The sequence below is a fragment of the Myotis lucifugus genome, unplaced genomic scaffold (genome assembly GCF_000147115.1).
Source record: "Myotis lucifugus unplaced genomic scaffold, Myoluc2.0 scaffold_55, whole genome shotgun sequence".
In the NCBI taxonomy this organism is placed as follows: Eukaryota; Metazoa; Chordata; class Mammalia; order Chiroptera; family Vespertilionidae; genus Myotis; species Myotis lucifugus.
In genome coordinates, this window is record NW_005871103.1 from 4,311,332 (window position 1) to 4,333,793 (window position 22,462).

At 45.2% G+C, this 22,462-nt stretch overlaps 1 protein-coding gene across 1 annotated transcript in view; it reads left to right on the forward strand.

The window, feature by feature from the left end:
• The window catches only part of CADPS (calcium dependent secretion activator), a 447,690-nt gene that overhangs the window by 402,742 nt on the left and 22,486 nt on the right, over positions 1 to 22,462 (forward strand). Inside the window, exons 26-27 of the mRNA XM_023754061.1 lie at positions 539 to 571; positions 7,395 to 7,502. Of these exons, the coding sequence (XP_023609829.1) occupies positions 539 to 571; positions 7,395 to 7,502 (141 nt within the window). The remainder of the gene's footprint in view (positions 1 to 538; positions 572 to 7,394; positions 7,503 to 22,462) is intronic.

Genomic DNA, 22,462 nt, shown 5'->3' on the forward strand with positions numbered 1-22,462 from the left:
GCCCTCCACTCATCAGCCGGAGTTTAGCTACAGTCATTTTTCTCCCTTTTAAAGGGAGGGAGGAAAATGCAAAGCTCCCACCCCAGCTACAGAATCTCAGTCAGAAAAACTTCACTCTCTTTCTCTCTTTCTGTTCCCTTACTCTCCTTCTCCCTTCCTTCCTTCCTTCCTTCCTTCCTTCCTTCCTTCCTTCCTTCCTTCCTTCCTTCCTTCCTTCCTTCCTTCCTCCCTCCCTCCCTCCCCTCCTCCTCCTCCCCCTCCTTTTCCCGCTTCTTTTCCTCCTTCTTCTCTCTCTGTCTCACACACCACACACACACACACACACACACACACACACACTTTCTCTCTCTCAAGCAATAAATAGCTATGGCTTGGGGGAAAATAGCAAACAGATTTTATTTTTTCGTACCTTCCCATGTTTCCTGGCCAGCTCCAGGTGCCAGCGTATTGTTGTAACTCTGATGGGGATTCAGCATTGAGCTGTGAACAATTAAACATAAACACCAGCCTCACTCCCTTCCTCTTCTTTCCTTCTTAGGTGAAGGCAGCTTCCAAGTATGTGGATGTACCTGTGAGTATATGCAAATTGCCTTGGTGGGTTTGGTGGGTTTTTTGTTTGTTTGTTTACTTGCGGGGTTTTGTCTTGTTTTGCTTTGCTTTTATGAGAAGTTTGATGGTGCTGTTTTCATTAGTCGCTGCTAAATTGTGTATCTTCCTGAATTGAATCACCAGAGCGGGGAGGCCACGGACATTTCCTGGTAAAACTGTATCAGATGAGAAGAGGGCACGGCTTCTTTCATCAGGGAGACGGGTCCTGTTTGAGGGTAACCCCAGTTTGCTCTCGTTTTTATTTTCATTAGTTTCTCTGACATATTTCAGTCTGTGGCCACTCACCTCCCCGCTGCACGCGCCCCTTGGAAGTAGAGTCATGACCTAGAAACGTGCACAGGGTGCCGGTATGTTTTGAAAACAAATAAATTCTGAATTTGTTCATTTTGGGGTCAAGGCTGCAATTGTTTTAAGGAAACCTTCCCAAACTGTGTGTGATTAGTGCAGACCTCGTTAATGAAGAGAGCTCTCCAAGTTCACAGCCGAAGCACTTGAAGGTGCCCAGGATTTACATTTAAATTGAGGTTAAGTACGCACATGGAGGCGAGCGCGTGGGATTACCTGTGATGAACAGGACACGTTTGTAGGCGGACTCTGCCCTGCCTATTAGCAAAATAAAATTGCCGAGATTTCAGCATATGCCAATGAAGGGGAAGGCAAGTGATTCTGCATCTCTGTTTCTAACAAAAGAGGTGGGAGTCTCTTATAAAATATTAAATTTAGAGAGCTTATCTCAACAGCCACCAAGGGTCTCGGACTGAATGTTTCTCATTCTGAACGTGGTTAAGTGCCCTCCTTGTTCAAATACTTCTTTGTTAAAATTTGTGTTTCTCTAAAGGGATTTATATTAACATTTAAATTCATTTCCCCAGGAAGTTGAGTGTGTAATGGTTTATTGGCTTATTTCTCACAGGAAGGCAAAATGGAAAATTGGAGTGAATTTGGCATTAGCATATATTGTTTGTTTAATGAAAGAATGTACAATCAATAATTGTGCTTTGAATTTATATAATATTTCTCATCGAGGGACCTCAGGCTCCTTCACAGAGATAATCCTTACAATGAGGGAGAGAAACGCTAAGCAATTTATTTTCCCTAGCCCCAAACTATAAGCTTTCAGTTCACAGGGAGCAAACGACTCACATTCTCTGGGCCTGTTTCTCCATCCTTAAAATAGGGATAGTAGTACTCAGGACACGGGTCTGCTGTGCAGCTTAAATGGCACACGTGTGTGGGACCCTGGGCACCAGGCCTGGCCCTCATCAGACATTTCAGCTGCAGGAGCAGGGCACGTGGTGGGGGTGGGCGTGTGAGGCCCACAATCCAGTGCGGGAGGGTGGGAGTGGGGGCTGGATTTGCTGACTGTAGCTCTGGCCTGCCATGGTCTTCAACAGTAATAGAAACTGGAATTCTCGGCGTGTGACTCAAAGATCTGGTGGCTGAGGTTTGTTTTCTGTCGGCCTCAAAGAAGAGGGAAGATCACACCAGTGAGGGTAGAACAGGTGAGGAGTAGGCAAGGCCCAAATACGCAGAGAAATTTGGTCGGGCAACTCAAATTGACATTTGGGGGAGGTCAGAAAAGTCAAAAACTGGCGATTTCCTGTGGTTCAGACTGACGGTAAAGTTGAGGGAAAATGCACAGCAAAAGTGCCCTGCTCTGTAGCCATCCCATGTCCAGGGATGGGTTATGCTACAGCAGAAGCCTCCCTGGGCTCTGGGGGAACCAAAAGAATTAGCCGAGTCTCCGCCCTCTAGGGAGGCATTAGAAAATGAAGCAGCACGTCCCCAAATGTGGCACGCTTCCCAATGATGATGACAACTGCAGCCAAACCTTTTAAAGCACCCACTCTGCGCTGGGCACCCTTCAACGCACTTTACTTTTAATCTTGATAACAACCCCAGTCTACAGATGAGGAAACTGAGGCCCAGAGAGGCTCCCGTCCTTGGGGTCCCACAGCTGCTAAGTGGGGGAGCTGAAATTTCCAGCAGTGCTCTCAACACCGTGCACCTGCCAGCTGGTTTCAGTGAGTGGGCAGATGAACATCTTTATTTGGTTAATTGAGTAATTACTGTACTTCAGTATTGGAAAAACTACAAATCATGATTTTACCAATTATTATGGCTTAGAAAAAAAGATAAACTTTAAAATTAAGTTGATTAAAGTGTGCTTTATAGCAAATACTATTATAGTGATAGTGTAAATTACCATAATATAGTAACAATAGTATTACAATAATTGTATAGCAATAATAGTATAAGTAATGTTTTGATAAACAATTTTAGAGAAAATAACAGTGTATAGAAGACATATTCTATATGTCCATTGTTTACATGTAGTGAATAACAGTAATCATTTACTTCTCAAAACCACCCTCCGAGGGGTGATGTTTTCATCCTGTTCCATAGCTGAGGAGAGGAGGGAGGTTAGTTGCATGCCCAGGGCCTCCCGGCCAGTAAGCAGGAGCGTGAACGGTCAGGTGCTCGCCCTTTGACTAAGTGGAGGGAGCCTGCTGGCACTGGCTCCCATGAAAGAGCCAACTGTGTGCGTTTCTTTCCAACTCTGTCTTCGATGAGGGCACATTAGCAGCACCAACTGGGCCATGGGGAGAGTATTTACACCATGGAAATTGGCAAGCACTACAAATCAAGGTCGGCTGTTTGTGTTGTTTGGTTTGTTGTTTTAAAGAGCCAGTTTACCAGCACACCAGCGGCCATTGCCTATTGAATTGGTGGTCCCCAAACCAGAATGTGCAGCACTAATACTTGGCAAGGATTTTGGTCTTGTCTTGTTTTGTTTTCTAATAGAGATCTCTAGCCCCTCGTCTCCAGAGATGCTGACTCAGTGGTTCTGGGATGGAGCCTGGAAGTCTCTTCCTCAAGCTCTCCACGTGATTCTGATAGGCAGGTCCAAGTTTGGGAACCAATGGGCTCCATCAGTGATTCGCCACCTTGCCTATGTATTGAAAACACCTGGGGAGCTTTTTACACCCATTAGTGCCAGGTCGCTTGCCAAATTAAAACCATCTCTGGGGTGTGGAGTCTAGGCATCGGTGTTTTTAAAGCTCCCAGGTCCTTATCATCTGTAGCCGGCTTAACAACTATTGGATAAAATCATCTTTCAAGTTGTTTCTAGCTCTGAAGACTGAGTTCATTTGTGTTGCTCTGTGAGGTTGGCACGTGGTTCGCTGGTTTAGTTCTATGTGGGAATTAGTAGTTAGTTACCTTAGAGACCTGTCTCTTAATTATCCACATTAATGGAGAGAAGCATTATTGCCAGTCATTGAAAACGTGGCATAAATCCCAAAGCATCTCTTTGTCTTAGACGAAGTATTAGAACATGGTATACGTAGCAGGTTTGCATTCCCAACTAGGGCTTGCTAAGGGTCCTGAAAATCTGAATTTGTTTTCTCAAACTCACAAGTATCCTGGTAGGAATAAATTCTGATTTAAATGCCTTATTTTTCTAAGCCACAGAGTGGATCCTTCGCAATGATATCTTCCACACGTGGATGGAGTTAACTACACAGAGATGAATGTATTTGTTGTTTATTTCATGTCCAAGCCACGTTTAAAATAAGCACTGTAATTGTGGGGTATTAAAACCATTGCCTAGCGTTTTCCCCACTGTTTGTAGATAGCAATGTGGTATCAAGCCTAATTTCTCTAATAGCATCGTTTGTTTAGCCAAGAGAAATTTCCATCTATAATTACAAGTTAGCTTGTTTGTGTGTAAACAGTTTTGATTTTAACCATTTGGTTGGAAATCTACTTAAAATGCATTACGCATCCTCCCCTGCCGTTTTAAATAGGGAACTGGCCATACTTCAACACTTCCTCCATGACAGAGGATCACCACGGTGACTGTGACCCCCAGGGCCCCCGAGGGGTAGGGTAGCTTGCCTCTCCCAGACCCCAGCTGGTGGTGACCCTACATGTGTGGAGCTACCGTTTGGCAGCCTTTTCCCCCATACAGGGCACCAGGGAAAGCAGTAGTTCTCTATTACCAACTCACCCCTTGCTGGCCACCAACGGGATGGAAAGGAAAGCTGGTTAGAAAGGAAGATGGTTGTGAGTGGGGGCCTGAGGACTCTATTAAAAGAAAACTACACATTTTCCTGCAGAGATTTTGTCATTTTTATTTTGATGGTGGTTTCTCTGAGGCCCCTTTTTCTTCTTCTTGGTTCCAAAGTAGATTATAAAGGTAGGTAAGGCTATGAAATAATATAACATTCGGGGGCTCGATGTTTATATAGTAATATATGGCTTTTAAAGCACTTGAACATACTTTATTTTAGCTGATAATCATAATAATGTTTAAGATAAGTAGGGAGTTTTAATCCCGTTTTACAGATGGTATAACTAAGGCCCGGAGAAATTTAAATGATTTTCACAAGTTTCCATTTGTGGGGGGTCCAATAAAAAGCCCTCACTTAACGTCATCAATAGGTTCTTGGAAACTGTGACTTTAAGTAAAATGACAACTAACAAAACCGATTTTAGCATGGCTGATGGACATCAACAAGAGTCAAGTTCCTGGAGCATCTTGTCACCGTTATAACAGAAAGACATGGAAAGAAACAATGTTAGTGGAGGACCTGCCGTAGAGAGACTGAGAGCTTTGGAAAGGAGGTGGGAGGGACTTATTTATTCATGGATTTGTTCATTCAGCAAACATTTACCAAGCACCTACTGTGTGCCAGGCATCCAACTATGTGCTGAGGATTCAGTAGAAAATAGAGCAAATAAAGTCCCTGTAGTCATGGAGTTTAGGTTCTAGTTGTCCAAGACAGGCACAAGACAGTAACTAGATACATAGTACAATGTCAGATATTGGTAAGTGCTATGAAGGACAACTAAACACAGTCAAGAAATAGAGAATTATGGAGTTTCTTAACTACCTGGGGAGATAATCATCCTGTGTGGGGTTTTTTAATCAAACTTTTTATTTAAAAAAAATTTTTTTTAATATATTTTATTGATTTTTTTACAGAGAGGAAGGGAGAGGGATAGAGAGTTAGAAACATCGATGAGAGAGAAACATCGATCAGCTGCCTCCTGCACACTCCCTAGTGGGTATGTGCCCGTAACCAAGGTACATGCCCTTGACCGGAATCGAACCTGGGACCCTTGAGTCTGCAAGCCGATGCTCTATCCACTGAGCAAAACCGGTTAGGGCTAATCAAACTTTTTAAAACTTAAACGCCCCTTTGATGATAACAAATGTGGTGAAAATACCAATTACTGTGGATCGCTGTTTCTATCACTGAGGGTCACTAATCTGTCTTCAGGCTGTGGCTTTGGGTCTTAGCTCTACTGTGGCTGCATGTGTCCTGGAAAAGGCCATGTCTGCCACTAGCAGCACCAGGAAAAGAATGGAAACAGTAATAATAAGTTTCTCAGATCCCCCAGGTAGGGGTCCCTATACCCACGGAGATGCCTTTTGATACTGCCACAGGGAGAGGAGGGGAGAGGTGCCTTGAGAACGGAGAGCTATCACTTCCATCTCATTGGAGACCTCTATTGTTTGCTATCATGAAACTGCCGCAATTATAGGCCCGTCACAGAACCTGCTCAATCCATCCCATGAAAATTGCTTGAAAGTGTAACAGTTGACTGCTGTGGCTTTGGGTTGTCTTCATTGTTTTTCAAATTAATACCTTGTCATTGTTTCAGCAGGTGTTAAGAAATGTTACTAGCATCCCAGGGGCCAAGCATTGGCCCTTTGCTTGATAATTGTTTGCTTTGTATTTGAAAAAAAATACAGTCCTACTGTTTCCAAACCTTCCTCATTTTCACCCTGGAAATTACACAGAAGTGTTAACTAACTTCAATTTGCAGTGCTTGACAGTCCCGTCTTGTAGGGAAATGATACTTTGTGATCTAAGGTAAATCACAGTAATGAAAGCTAATCTTTTTAGTTATTAGCAAACATACATATCTGCTGTGGAAATTTAAGGGGTTTGTGGCAGCTCTCCTAATGACCCATATTACAGTGTTTTAATAGGTTTCTTTGGAGATAACTTTGATTACGACATGTCAAGCGGTGTGCATTCTGAGTTTCTTTTTTTTCTTACAATAAATCATTTCCTATACTGTACTGTATGAACCACCTGCTTACCTTTCCAGAAAATCTAATTTATTTAAAAATCAAATCCTTTGCCCCTGCCCTTTTTTTTTTTTTTTTAAATCCTTGGACTATAAGCTGCACCCAGGAGCAAAGACAAATGATTGAATGTCTCCTGAGTAAACTGATGAGGAAATACTACATACTCCGGTTAAATTACCCCCAAATGTGACTTGGATGGGTGGAAGGGGTATAGATTAAACTCTGATTTCTTTACTTAGCACTTTCTTAATGTTTTTAAAAGGAAAGGGGGCGGGAAGGCTGTCACCTTTCTGATGTTACAGTAAGAAGAGACCATGGAAGACAGAGTATATGTGGGTATTTTTTAAAGGGGAAGAGGGTTCAATTCCCCCCCCCCAAAAAAAAGCCAGGTAATGTCTCTGGCTTACCCAGTGAATATTTATTCATTAGAGTATCTTTGCCAGGAAAAAAATTAATAGTAGAAAAATATGTATAAAACCCTGTAATCCCAACTCCCTTTTTAGCCAGGTGTGATTTCCAGAAAGTGCAGAAGGCTCAAATACCCATTCTGACCAGTCCGGGCTGTGAACAGCTGTGACATACACCATGGAGAGCTTGGAACTCCCGCAAGAGGGAGGGGGGAGGAGAGAGGAAAATGCAGGGGTGAATTCCATGTTCATGTTCTCCTGTTTCTTTGCAGAAACCCGGGATGGACGTGGCCGATGCCTACGTGACTTTCGTCCGCCACTCTCAGGATGTCCTTCGTGATAAGGTCAATGAGGAGATGTACATAGAAAGGTTATTTGATGTAAGTAAATGCCTTCTCCTCCTTGCAGACCAAGGAGGAGACCCTCCAAAATGTGACAAAATAAGAGACAGGAGGATAAGTCACATTTTGAGAACATGGGTTGGTCCCGACTCAAACAAAATCTTTTCCTCTCCCTCTGCCTTAGGCTCCTATCTGTCGTGTGTCTGTTCTGAGCCCACCCTGGTGTGGCGCGTCTCAGCCCCCATTTGTGTGGCACGCAGGACTGCGCACAGCCTCTCGGCCAGCAGGCTCCGTCCTGCAGGACGCTTGGGGGCAGCTTTCCCTAACTGGCAAAGACCTTTCCTGGTCATGGCTCTCCTCCTTGCAATCTGGCCTTGCTTTAGGGAATATTCTCGTGGGGAGGCGGAGCCAGCTCCCCTCCTGGGGGCGGACCCTCCCGGACACCAGCTGTGGCGTGCAGATGTGCCTAACTGTGGCATTGTTACCGCTTCAAAAAGGATTCGTTTCTGGGAGACCAGAGAACCTTACTTAGCCCTGGGTTTTGGCAAACGCTTATGTTGGAGCTGCTCAGTCAGTTGCCGCTCTAAGCCAAGGTGCCCCCTGCCCACCCTCCCACTTGAAAATTTGGGACAAAGAGCAAATGCACAAAGAGCACCCACATCAGGCTGCCGACCCAGACTGAGCTTTGGACACACAGATTTCCGACGGCTCACAGGGGCCTCGCGCTCTCACTTCCACCGGCACTGTGTCTGCACTCCCAAAGCCAGCCACTGAGCCAAAAGGAAAAAGGAATCTGCTTTGGTCTCCAATCGCCCACCTCTTTCAGGCCAAAGCAGCCGGGGCTGTCTGATCTAGCCAGATATTTTGCTTCGAGTTTCCACCGCCTTTGCCAGTGTAGCCCCGGCCAGAGTGCAGGGACGCGGCCGCCCTTGTCTCGTGTGGCTCTAACCGTGCCGCCTACTTCTGTCTCGTGCAGCGTGAGTTCCTCCTGTCCAGGTTCCCGTGTTTTCGGTGCCAGCCCGAACATTAATGTTTTGGTCTACAATGGGATCCGTGTTTCTATATTTCCCTGTGATTGTGTTCCGTTTACACTGCGTTTGTGTGTGTGTGTGTTTTTGTTCCGCAGCTCAGTGAGCTCATTGTTGGCACCGCTGAGGGAATTGCAGCTCCTGACTTTTATATGCCTTGTCTTCCAGCTCATTTGCTTTCCTCGTGTGTTGAAAAGGCCCCTTTCTTTCTTTCTTTCCCCATCATCCGCTTTCTGTGCTCAATATCGCTCCTTCCTCCGCATCTCCTTTCTCTGAGAAACCCTTCTTACTTTTAATTCCCACCCGTCCCCTCTCGGGTTAAAATGGAACTTATCTCTCATGTCAAATGTTTTATCACATTACACCAAGTGGCATGAATCAGAATCAAATAATCTTCCTGTGTACATCTTCTAGCATGACCCGCACCCACTGAGAATGCCTCATACCTGCACTGAGCTCTCGGCGGGCCCTCCCCCTGTCTGCATGCTGCCTCTATGACAGGCCCGAGCCCAGAATGCCCGGGGGGACGGTCCCCCACCCCATAGGCATTGAAAACATGCCGGCAGCACCCTCGGGTCTGCGGTTAGGCGTGTGGACACACCGCCCATCTCCACTGAATTAAATTCCAAACCACCCATTTCCCAGAAGCCTGTGGATTGTTCTTTTCAATGCCTAGGTTGCCTTTCCCCCCTTTGATCAGTATCTTCTGATTCTCACTTTTGTGTGGCCTTTGCGTGCGTGTGCGTGCGTGCGTGTTCCTGTGTGAGCGTGTATGCGAATAACCTCATGCTCTCGCAAACTTTAAAACAACTGGCGCTGAATCTGATGTTTCATCTGCGGTTTCGCCTGCTGCTCCATTAGCAAATGCCCCGCGCTGCCCTCTCTGTCTGTTTAATGAGAAGGGCAAGGGGACGTTTTTTTAAGGCAGGTTGTCCTCTTCTGTGACCTCTTTAAAGGGAAAGTGCAGCTGAATTATTTGAAAAGTAAGAGTCCAGGCTTGGCTCGCACAGATGGCAAAAGCAGACTCGTCCGACTACTGAAGAACGCAGGCAAACTCAAGCCCTCGGGCCTTTCGTGTGAATGAATACTGAAAAGAAAAATGAATAATGAAAAACAAAAATGAATATGTTTTTCAGAAAGCAAATTATGTTTAAGGCGATGCGAAAATTCACAAATATTCCGGTCCCTTGGGGAATTCCACGCTGACCAGCGTGAAATGGCCTCAGCAACGTGGCGAGAACCCCCACAATTTAGTCTTGGATTGTGCCGGTTCTGTTTTCCTGAGGGTGTCTTAGTTCCAGCCCCCCGAGGATCGCATTTTCCAGACCTCACCATCACAGTCATTCCCTGAACATCAGCAGCTTCTTTCGAGAGAAATCTCTTTGCCATTGACTTCCTTACTTTTCAAATAACCTGCTCCCCGAACTCCCAGAACATTGGGGCCAGGCAGCCTCACTCTGAGGAAGCACAGAAAAGTTACTGACTGTCGTGGATTTGAAACATTTGTCGTTTAAAAAACCCAAGTTGCTCAAGAAGCTTCATTACCATGCCATGTCGGTAATTTAATTCAGGACTTACTGTTTTTCTATAATCTAGCAGCAAAACATCAGATTACCAACATGTTTGATTATTTTCGGCTTCTGTTTCCTCAAGCATGGTGTTTATTTCTTTGCATATCTGCGCTGCAGGGCCCTGGTGTCCACCGAGCTGAGCAAGGGGACAGGAAGGGGAAGGCAGAGGTCTGTGAAACCTGCCACCCTAAATTCCTGCAGCAGCGACCTGCCCTTGCCACGGCTTTCCTCCCGACAGGGGTCCTGGGGCAGGTTTCTAAACAATTGGCAGAAACCCATTGAGAAAAACGTCGATCTGAGAGGTTTCTCTTCCAAATTGTTGCCTTTTGACAAATGGCACAAATGAATAATAGACAATTAGCATTTTGAATGGGGGGATCTATATCTCTGGGATTGTTTGCTGTTTGGGGGCTGTTGGTTCTGACTGTTGTGGCATTCTCTGGTGGTTAGTTCCTGTTGGCATCTGTCACTCCCAGGCACGTTCTCAGGGATCCTGTTGTGTTTTTAGCTGTGTTTCTAAGTCTTGGTTTTATTTACCTGATAAGTCCTTTAAGTTCTTGCTATTTAGTATGAGCCCCCTCTTTGGCATTTTGAGAGTGCCTTGTCGGGAAGGCTGGGTGGCATTGGTGTGGGTTCATATCTGGGAATATTTGGACTAATAGCTGGTCATTGAATGTGTGCCTCTTCCGTGTCAGCCAGGCCTTCATTTCAGTGCTCTCTCGGAGCTGGTTTTCTCTCTGCCTCGTCATGTACTTTTGGCTGGAACTGGGTGCTTGTGGGGGATTATCGGCATAGCATTTGGGGCTCTATATTTGATGTTCTGCATTTTTATCTATTTTATTATGTAACGTAAGAACAGCTTTCTAAATTCATCTTCACCGGTTTTTTTTTTTTAAGCAAGCATTCTCTAGATTTATTGGAAAAATATATTCAGACATAACGTTGCCTAACCAGGTCTTTTTAATGCAGTGAAAGATTGCCTGTGTGTTAATATAATTGATTTACAGAGGCCTATAAAATACCTTCAACTTTTTTGATAATGCCCCTAACTGTCCAAAATTAAGTGCTGATTGGAACAGAGCCCTCAGACGGCTTTGCATAGTATTTCAGATATGCAGCTGTACATTTTTATCTGCGTTTTGTCTTTTTTGTCTTTTTTTTTTTTCTAAAAAAAGACATGCAATTGTAAACTGGTTTCGGTTACTGCAAGGTAACAGTTTACAGAATTTTGAAACAAAGGCAAGAGAATATGTACAATAGCAATGAATTTAAATTTTATTAAAGATACTGAATTTTTAAGAGAATCAGATTGCTGTCAGACTCAAGGGGAAACCTGGCCTCCTTGAAAATTATTGCTGACTTTTAAAGAAAATATAAAACATGGATATGAAATCATCTCCATCTTCCTACAGCAGCAAATGAGAAGAATCGCACAGCCCAAGAAATAAGTCAAAGGCAGCGATTTAAAAGCTCGAGTGTCCATAAATCATGCAGATGGCTCTTCCCCTTCTCTGGTGATTAATTCAACATCTTCCCCAAAACAGAAACATGCTTCTTGAAATTAGAGATCAGATCATCAAGAGAAGCACCTAAGATTTCAAGGTCTAAACAAAAATTAATTTCTTTTCTTTCCTTCTTGTACTTCTTGAAGACACAGACTGAGAAGAAAATCAGGATTAAAAGAGATTTTAATGCTTAGGGCGAATTCATCTGCTTAACCCTCCCAGGCTCGGAGATGAGTGATTAAAAGCCATCCCCACTTGGATGGGATCCACACCGGGTAGCGCGCACCGCACTGGCTCCTGCACCGGGCCCGGAACATTTGCCTGGAGATGATACATGGATTATATAGGTCAATTATATGCTTAATCTGCCTTCTGGAGGATTAGGTTTTCGCAGATTGACTCTGCGTTTGGCTTCTCCGTGGCAGTTACCAGATCAGGGAGGGGCGCGCTTCATGGCCCGGTCAGTGTCGGGCGGGGCACTGCCTGGGTCCTTTGCCTTGCACCGATTTCCACTTGCTGTTCCATTTTCAAATCGTAGATGTGTCCACTTTAGGTGTCAGCACAATCATTGAGTGTGAGTATTTCCCTTTAAAGGGGCAATTGGAAAAATGAAACCTCTGCCTATTAAAATAGACAGGGTGGGGCAAAAGGAGGTTTATAGTTGCGAGTACCCCAAACAGAGTTCATTCTTGTATTATTATTTATTCATTATTGTATTATTTTCCAGGCTAGCCACTGTAAACCTACTTATGCCCCACCCTGGATTTGCTGTATTCGTGTGTGAAACCACAGATGACCTTATTTTAATAACCTTATTAAATCACAGAAGCGCTCTCCATGTGCACATACCAATCAAAGTAGGAGTCAGTCTGCTTGAGGGAGTGAGTACGGAGGAACAGGCTACAAGGAGAACATGTTATTATGGAAAATCTGTAAGGTGCCCACCCACTGTCCGGGTGAGGGAAACTACTTCCAAAAGCGCGCCGTGGGGAGCGGCGCACAGGGCTACGCAGTCAGCAGGCTGCAGCTCTCGGGGCGGACTACACAGAAGCCAGGCGGCTGGCCCCGTGGACGGAGAGAGTGCGTGGTCTCCCCTGGACGCAATAAGCAGGCTTGACTGCCCCAAATGGGGACTCTGTATAGTGACCATGGCCCCGCTTCTGGAGCCTCCAGACTTCACCCCTGATCCTTACAAGCTGGGTGACCTTGGACAAGGTGTTTAGTCGCTGAGCCTCGGCTTCTCCACCTACCTAACGAGATGATGATAAGCCAAACCTTCTCCCGGAGCTGACCGGGGGTGAAAGGCTGTGCGCAGCTGCAGCCTTTGGTAAGTGTCAGCACCACCACCATCACCACCATTTCATCTTCCCCGTCACTGAGAGGGGGTGCTTTTCTCAGACATCCTTTTCTAGTGAAACAAAACTCCACATCCGCCCTCAGGTGCTGTAAGAGTCTTGCTGTCACTTTCAGACATCAACCCCCCGTTGGCGTAGAATTGCTTGGCAGAGGGGCCTGGTGGCCCTTTTTGCCTGTGGTAACACACCGTTCCGGAACAGGCAGGACAGCTTCGGTCAGGACCGGGGCTGTGAAGTGAGCCAGACAAGAGCGGGAATCCTGATTTTGCCATTCTGAGCTGTCTAACTTCCGGTAAACTACGCAGCCTCTCTGAGCCTCAGTTTCCCCATCTGTAAAGAAATTGACTTCTTATAGTTGTTGGAGGACTAAATAACATAATGGGTGTAGACTGTCGTAATGAAATATTCAGCAAGTCTTTCATTGTCATCATCATCATCTCGTAGAGCTGTGCATTCCTTCAATGGATGTTGAAATGACCTAGGCCCATCCCCTAAACCAGTGGTTGGCAAACTGCGGCTCAAGAGCCACATGCGGCTCTTTGGCCCCTTGAGTGTGGCTCTTCCACAAAACACCACGTGCGGGCGCACATGTACAGTGCGATTGAAACTTCGTGGCCCATGCGCAGAAGTCAGTATTTTGTGGAAGAGCCACACTCAAGGGGCCAAAGAGCCGCATGTGGCTCGCATTTTGCCGACCACTGCCCTAAACTAAACTGCAGTGCATTAGCAAATAAATCAGAACTGGCCTTTTGAATGCGAGGAGTTTGGGGGCGGGGCAAAAGGGAGAAGAGGTTAATACCTCTTATTATTACAGATGCAATATAAATACCTTGTAGACATTCAGAAAATACGGCTAAGCAAAAATGAGAAAATGTTATGTTCCCAGCACCCAGAGATTATTACTTGAGCGTTTATTCATTTGGATCTTGTTCTGCATGCTTATATACATTATGTACTTTGTACTAAAATAAGTAAGGAAAAAAATTGCTTTTTTAAGTTAGTGATCTTCATTTTCCTTGTCAACAAATGTTCATCTAATACACTATCCATATTCAAAATTCCCCACTTGCCCCAAAATATTCTTTTTTTTTTTAATCCTCATCCGAGGACATGCTTACAGAAAGGAAGAGAGAGAGAAACATCAATTGGTTGCGTTACATACGTGGCCCGACGGGATAGAACCCCAAATCGAGGTATGTGCCCGACCGGGAATCGAACAGGCAACCTTTCGGTGCACAGGGCAGTGCTCCACCAGCTGAGCCACTCTGGCCGGGCCCCACAGTATTCTTTACAGCTGGTTTGAGCCAACGAGGATCCAGGGCAGGCCCCACACCGCATCTGGTTGTGACGCGCTTTGCATTGCTTTCTTCCAGCACTGGCCCTTTTTTCCTGAGCCTGACTTGTTAAGAGGACCCGCGCCAATTGTTCTGCAGACTGGAGGAGTTTATTACTATCTAAACATAGAACTGATTTGAAGAGAAAAAAAAATCTAGCTGAATTCAACCAAGTAGTTTTTTTAGACATAATTAGTAACTCAGCATAATTCAATCAGGGTTTTTTAAAGCTGTCCTCTGTGTGTAAGGAGAATTTCTGAAGCTAGTTTAAAAAACACACACACAAAAACAAAAAAAACAAAGACAATAAACCCACAGAGGCCAGGACACAGGCTGGCCATGTGAAGAGCTGCGGGGATTTTACTTCGTGTGTTAGGGAATAGATATCTGAGCTCGATAGGTAAATCTAAGGTCCATGGTCATGGTCCAGTATTTTCTGTGTCACTGTAACTGCTTTGATGAAATCTTGGACCAGTAACTTTGACATGTACCCTCCTCCCCCCAGGTCATGCGGAAGGTTCCTTTGTTAATTCTGCTAGGATTTTCCTGAGGTTATCAATCTGAAATTACGCCCTTCAAGTCGGTCTGAAGCTGAGCTTTCAATTCTCTTCAGATCAAATTTTAATTGAACTATGGCCTCGCCCCTATCATCCTCAATTAGCAGGCTGAAGAGCACGCCCTTCCCTCTGCTAGGACTGCCTTTAGAATCTGCATAATTATATACATTGGGAAAGGAAAACAGAGCCAACACGGACCAGGAAAGGCAGCTGAGAAAAGCAAGGCCACAGATTTTCCACTGAATATTGAATTCCAAAGTGAATTCTGGGAGTTAAGCCGTGTCCGGGGTCGAGCACTAGAGCTGTCATTTCCTGAGAATAGTGTGGAGACTGGACAGTCAGCGGGCGTGAGCAGTGGAAGGAAAGAGAAGGCCTGGCCTGTCCCCTCTCGCCTGGCTTTGTTACACTGTAAGATATCTGTCTGTAATCATATATATTACAAATATTTAGCCAAAAGGAAAGGGCAGCACTAAGAGAAGTTTCTGATCCTTGACATGACAGAAAGCAAGCTCTTACCAGGGTGAGAGGGTTGGAAAGAAGTTCCGTATGCCGATGCCTTGTTACAGTGAATCTCACATTCAAACGTGAATCCTCTCTCTCCCCATGGCCTTCACAATAACACGTAAATAATAACAGTTCATTACTTTGCTTTTGGAGTTCTTAGATATAGAACACATTTTTATTCCACATGGACATGGGAATGTTTTTCTCCCAGGCCTGGGCTGTTTGAGGTTTCAGCGACCCTATGTGCAGAAAAGATAAGGGTCATTCATCGTATTGGATTATTTGGATTGTGTCCAATGGGTTATTGCAATCCAAAGGGAATGGTTTGTTTTTGTCAGCATCATCCTTACAGGTTTACACTTCAGTGGCATGTCTTTAAGTAGTTCTTTTCTAATCCAGCTTCTTCCCCCTACAGCCAGTCATAGAAATAGGTCTTGTTTACTTTGGGGCAAACCTTATGTAAAACCAGTCTTGCAATTTCTCTGGAGCCGTGTGCAACGACGAGTTCTGCTACGTGTCTTTACCGGAACAGCTCCCTGCGTTCCAGGAGGCGTTTGGTGGATACGGTCCATTTCTTTTCTTTTTTTTCCAGAGGAGAATGTTCCAATATTCATCCTAAGAAGCCAGACTGATTGCTCTGTGACGTTAAGGTCACGGTATCCTTGCTAACATGACCCATAGGATGCTTTTGTGTCTTAGGAAAGGTGTTTTTCCCCTGTGGCAGGCTTACAGCATGGAGGCAGTAAGGGACACTCTTACACCACACATGTGCACACATGCACACACACACACACACACACATACGGTAGTCACAGCGCATTTTGTAGAACAAATATCACATTGTGTTGCAAGACACAAGATATAGTAAACCCTCAAATACTTCCCATGAATTAACCAAGTAACTGTTTCTCTCCCTGCTCAGCTGTGTAGAGGCTACTTTCTAAAGATGTCACTGTCTGACCGTACCTAGACTCGGTCACTTGCTCTAATACCTTTTAATGAATGAATCTAAAGCATCATCTAGGTTCTTATTATTCAAAGTGTGGTCCAGGGAGGCTCAGCATCAGTCTCACCAGGGAGTTTGCATGAGGTGCCGGATCCAAGCCCTAACCCCAGTCCAAATGATTCCAAATCTGCATTTTAACAAGATCCTCTGTTGAGTTGAGTGAACATTCAAGTTTGAGAAATACTGGATAAGATCAGTGACTGGATAAGATCACGACTCACAAGAAACAAAGTTTACGTTGTAACCCAGTATGTGTGTGTACACACACCCACACGCACATGAAACAAAAGTTTCTGAGCTGACATTTGCACTATGCTACACTCTGATTTTCCAGTCCATCTTCGGAAAGATTGGTGGTAACCAATCAAAAGGTTCCACATGCACTCATAGGTCACCACCTTGCCCCAATTCTCACCCTTGGCCTCACTGACCTTTGATCCAGGTGGTTCTTTGCTGTGGGTTCCCGCTTGTGGGTGGGAGCATGTGGAGCAGCGTCCCTGGCTCATACCCTCTCGATGCCAGGACCATCTCCCTCTCAGTTGTAACAACCAAAAATGCCTCCAGACATGGTCGACCCGGGAGCTCGCTCAGGAGCTGTGCCAGTCTCCGAAGTAGACTGTGTTGGGGAGCTTGGTGCAATGGCTGGAAAAGCTTGTGAGACATCCCGACTCCTCCCCGCACCCCCCGCCCCGTTTCTCCCCCGAACAGTCCCACTCCGAGCCCAGGGAAGGACCGGGCAGCACAGTAGATCAGCAGTATGGATGCCCGCTTGCCTCCCTCAATTGCTTTGCTTTGCTTTGTATAATTCCACCTGGACCTTGGTTGTTGTTGTTTTGTTTTTAATTTTTGCTTCGACCAGGTGGCTACCAGTTATTTTTGTGTGTCCAAAAACCTGCAAAGAAAGCTCAACTTGAATACTTCATTCATTCCAAATTCCCAATTCAGAGGAGAAAGGTTAAGGGGTTGATTAAAAATCCGGTTAATGGAATCAAGTGATTTGCCTGCAGTGTGGATATTCCCACGTCGGACGGCATGCGATGATAGTGTCACTTGCCATATTGGGCGCCTTGACTGCCTTTGGCAGATTTTTCACTCCGACCATCCCTGGACTAGTGCCAGTTATACCAGCAAACCCCCAGGTCTTGCCCAGGATGGAGGTATTATTAATTACCAGATCTGCATGCCAATTGGGATACAAAAGGCCCTCTCGTTTTTTGTGTAAAAAAAATTTTAGAAAGAACGAATAATATGTAAAATAAGCAAAGTTCATTTCATGAGCTTTCTTATGAAATTCTCTAACTCAGTGTTTAAGGAGGAGAAATAGCATTCCCTTTTGTTCAAAAAAGTCATTATTCAGCCTAAGAAACAATCCTATTAAAGAGAAAGCACCACACTAAGGTGCTCGCTGGCTTTGGGAGCACCAGGCCAGTGTTCCTCACCCAGAGGTGATTTGGCCCCACGGGAACATTCAGCAACAGGAGGACACATTTCTGGTTTCACAGATGGGAAGGTGCTGTTTGAGGTGAGTGAGGAGGCAGGGAGGCTGTAAGCATCCTGCATGCACAGGTAGGACCCCCGGCCAGGAATGGCCCGGCTCCACAGGTCAATAACATGGAGTTAAAAATCCTGTCTTGAATGGTCTGGGCCCTTTAAGAGGGTCATTTTCCCACCCAGGGACACCAGTGACTGTCTCTGAAGAATACACTACTTGGCAGATCGCTCAGAAATTAATATCAAAATCCTTTGACAAGCTTCATTCTAACTACCTTTTTAGGGCCTAAAAAATGAAAACCAAGGAGTTAACACCTTGAACTTAACACTCACCCATGTGTGTTCCCATGGAGCTGCAGTGCTTCAACGAAACTCCAGTCGTGTCCCTTAAAGGATCACAACAGCCCTAGCCGGTTAGGCTCAGTGGATAGAGCCTGTGGACTGAAGGGTCCCAGATTGGAGTCTGGCCAAGGGCATATGCCCAGGTTGTGGGTTCGATCCCCAGTGGGGGGATGTGCAGGAGGCAGCCAAACAATGATTCTCTCTCATCATTGATGTTTCTCTCTCTCTCCCTCTCCCTTCCTCTCTGAAATCAACAAAAATATATATATTTTTTAAAAATTTTTAAAAAAATAAGGATCACAGGAACTGGCTCCCTTACAGTGAACAGAGAGTAAGAGCATAGGCAGTGGAGTGAGGCACCCTCACGTCCCATTTCTGGGTCTGCCACTTGCTAGCTGGGTGACTTTGGGTAACTTACTTATCAAGCCTTAATTCCCTCCTCTGTAAAATGGGGATAAAAGCATAACCTGGCTATTTGGATTAGGAGGACTAAATGAGATGATGCCTATAAATCATAAACCACAATGGTTGCCTCATAGAAATTACTCCACAAATGCTTCTCCTTTCATCTCCGCCACTGGTAGTAATAACATAAGAATCAGCTGACACCCTTACCTAATTCCAAGATAAGCTTTGCAGAGAGAAGAAAAGTGGTGATACGTTCCAGGGATTCTCAGAGCCAGAGATGAATTGGTCAGCGGTCATGATAATAAGTAGCAAAGAGTCCAGTTGTATGCAGGGTCCCTAAAAGAAATTTGTTTTAAAGTAGAGGAAGAATCCAGTGTGATTGGAGCCCCAGAGGGCACAGCTCCATGGTTGGAGGACAGATGTCTAGGACTGGGAAAAGAGAAAGAGGGAGGGTTCTGGGCTCAGGCATTAAGCAGAGAGCGTCCCTGACCCACCAACACATGTTTCAAGAGCCTTAGCGGAGCTTCCCTTTGGAGAGGTCCTTATAGAACTAAGACAAGGGATGATGTCACCCAGGCTGTGATGACACCGATCTAGGCATCTGGATATTTGCTTTGTAGGCATTAGCTGCTCCATAGCCCTCATGGCTAAATTCTCTTTATGTTGTCTTTTACTGTGTGCTTCCTAACCAGGGTGTGCATCAGAATAACTTGTGTGTTGTTGTTTTTAATCTTTAAAATGTCCTCATCCAAGTTGTATACCAGAAATTCTGAGTCAGGAGATCTAAGGAAGGGCTCAGGCACGTTTTTTAAAATAATAAATAAATCCAAGGGTGTGATCGGATCAAGAACTACTGATTTAGGGGAGTGATCCTCCACGGTGGGGGATTCTGTCACTCGGGGTATATTTGGGAATCTCTGGAGACACTTTTGCTGTCAATGCTTGGTTAAGGGCTGGACGCTACGGATGACAGCGTGGTGCCATTCTGGTGCCATGGTAGATGGTCAGCAGCCTACACTGCATGGGACAGCCCCCTCAACAAAGTTATCCGGCCCAAAATGTCAACAGTGATGAGGTTCATGAATCCTGATTTAGGGCATAAAAGAAACTGAAAACATCTTTATTTCTATTACTTCTATAAATATTGTTCTTACTTTATGTCCTACAAGACAACTCCATAACCTTATTTGTTTTTTAAAAAATATGTTTTATTGATTTTTTACAGAGAGGAAGGGAGAGGGATAGAGAGTTAGAAACATTGATGAGAGAGAAACATCGATCAGATGCCTCCTGCACACCCCCTACTGGGGATGTGCCCGCAACCAAGGTACGTGCCCTTGACTGGAACCGAATCTGGGACCCTTCAGTCCACAGGCCGACGCTCTATCCACTGAGCCAAACTGGTTAGGGCATAACCTTATTTATTTGTTTGCTTGTTTATTTAGCAACAGTAGGAAAAGATAGGGGAAGGTACTATTATTTCTACTTTTAAGATAAGAATCAAAGGTCCAGTAGAGCTCGCCCAGCACTCCAAGGCCCCAGGGACCCCATCCTGAAACTGTGGTTCTTCTATCGCCCCCCTGAGAGCAGTGATATTGTTTATATTATTCACCGTCGCACCCCCAGTGTCTGGCATATGTAAGCTCTCAATAATTATTTGTTAATCTTGTATTGATGAATTCTTAGCCCCTTATCAAGGATAATTTCTATTTTCAATTCTAACTCAAGAGTAGTAAGTAGAGCCTTTAAATATCTCACTATTAATTATTGCAATTGTCACCTGATGTCTTTGGAGGGGAGACCTTGAAACAATTTCTAAAATGTCTTAGTTCTGTTTTCTGCTTTATGGGGCATTTGAAACAGAAGCTGATTCTCTGGGTGGAGATCCTTCAAGACTGGCTGTGCCCTACTAGCCCCTAGCGGCACTCTCTAGACCAGCGGTTCTCAACCTGTGGGTCGCGACCCCTTTGGTGGTCGAACGACCCTTTCACAGGGGTCGCCTAAGATCATCCTGCATATCAGACATTTACATGACGATTCATAACAGTAGCAACATTACAGTTATGAAGTAGCAACGAAAATAATTTTATGGTTGGGTCACAACATGAGGAACTGTATTTAAAGGGCCAGAAGGTTGAGAACCACTGCTCTAGACATTGGGATAGAAACAAAGGGAATTATCCAGGATCGCACAGCTAGTAACTTCCCGCTCTCCGAACACAGGCCTCTTTCTGCCACAACTCGTGTCTGAGAGGGTGGGGCTGAAATGTTCATTAGCACGAAAACGTTCGGAAAGCTGCTCTTTTGATTTGATCCCAAAAGAGGACTTTGGGGAAGATGGAGAAGGGCAGCTTTCTCCTAACAGGCAAATGCAAATAGGGAAAGACGGCAATTAATTGAGATAAATGGCTGTTTAATAATGACAACACTGATAACTTTGAGTTTCTCTTGTGTATATTTTCCTGACTGTACATTGGAGACAATAGCATCATCTTGTTAAAGATACTCTTTCTCTTACATGCCCTTAGCAGCCCCGGGAGGTGGGTAGCTAATGATTCTCACTTTTAGCTGTGGAGGCTTGTAAGAGTTCATATTTATTAGGCCCTAGCTATGTACCTGGTACTGTGCCAGGCACTCAAATGTAATCATTTGTGTAATTTTTATAACTTCCTGTGAGGCAGGTTTTCACAGATAAACCAGTTGCACTGGGAGGTCAATACCACTACCTTCGGAAGCCTGGGAAGTGATCCATTCTGAATTAAAGTCTTTTTTTTTTTTCTGCTGCAAACTGGAAACCTAACCACAATGTGCTAGGAAAAAACCTACACTGTTCAAATATGTGCCCCAGACTCCCCCCCCCGCCCCCCCAACACACACACACAGTGCTCTGCATCCCAGGGCGTCCAGTGGACTCCCTGCGATGGAAGTCGCTATTGCCCACATGGCAGGACACAAGACAGAAACTGTGGTTCCATGACCCCTTGTAGAGAGGGGCTTGTCCACTAACAATCTGGGGAGTTGTATAGCTCACCGGGCAGACCCCTTATGAAGAATTCAGCCCCGCTGGGGCAGGCCTCCTCCTGGATCTGAGGACACTGTCCCTGGGCTCAAGTCCCAGGAATGCCAGCAGAATCTGGACCTAAAGGTGGGAGGCCTCTAGAAGCACGACTGCGCCCCCTTCAGGGCAAAACCCCATCCTCAGCAGAGAGGGACCGTGGCGCCATGGCGAAGCCTGCATCCCATATGTGCTGCAAAAACCAAAAAAACACGTCCACCTAGGCCCCGCTGAGGGTGGGCTTAGCTTTCAGTCTGTATCTCCCTCGGTGTTCTGTCTAGGATCTTTTACCCCATAAGAATAAAGTTTTATGGTTTATTGGGGTAGTGGGGGGAGGAGAGGAGGGAGATGAGGTGGTGATGGTAACACAATGCCATTACATCCCAGACGGCTGATAAATGGTTTAGGGTAGCAGCTGAAGTTCCTTAAGCAAAGCTTGACACTCTGGTATTATTAAACAACATCACTCAAGATTTTCCTTCCAGGCCTTGTTGACTCTAACTTACCCACATAGCTGTTTTCAATGGCACTATGAGGTTTCACAGATCGGCAATACTTTACAGGAGGGCGAAGTAATCCAAAGTTACAGAATAGCCTGGTTATACAGTCTGTGCATCATACAAATGTAGTTGCAAGTAAGTCATTATGTGGTCATTATCCAATAATGCCTAAGGTGTCAGCAAGGTGAACATTGCCATCGGGTATCACCAAAGCCCTTCCTGGATTTGCTACCAGCCAAAGCTTACAATAAACAATGTGATAAGGTAATGAAAGGGGGAGAGGGGAGGAAGGGAGGAAGGGAGGAAGGGAGGGAGGGAGGGAGGGAGGGAGGAAGGAAGGAAG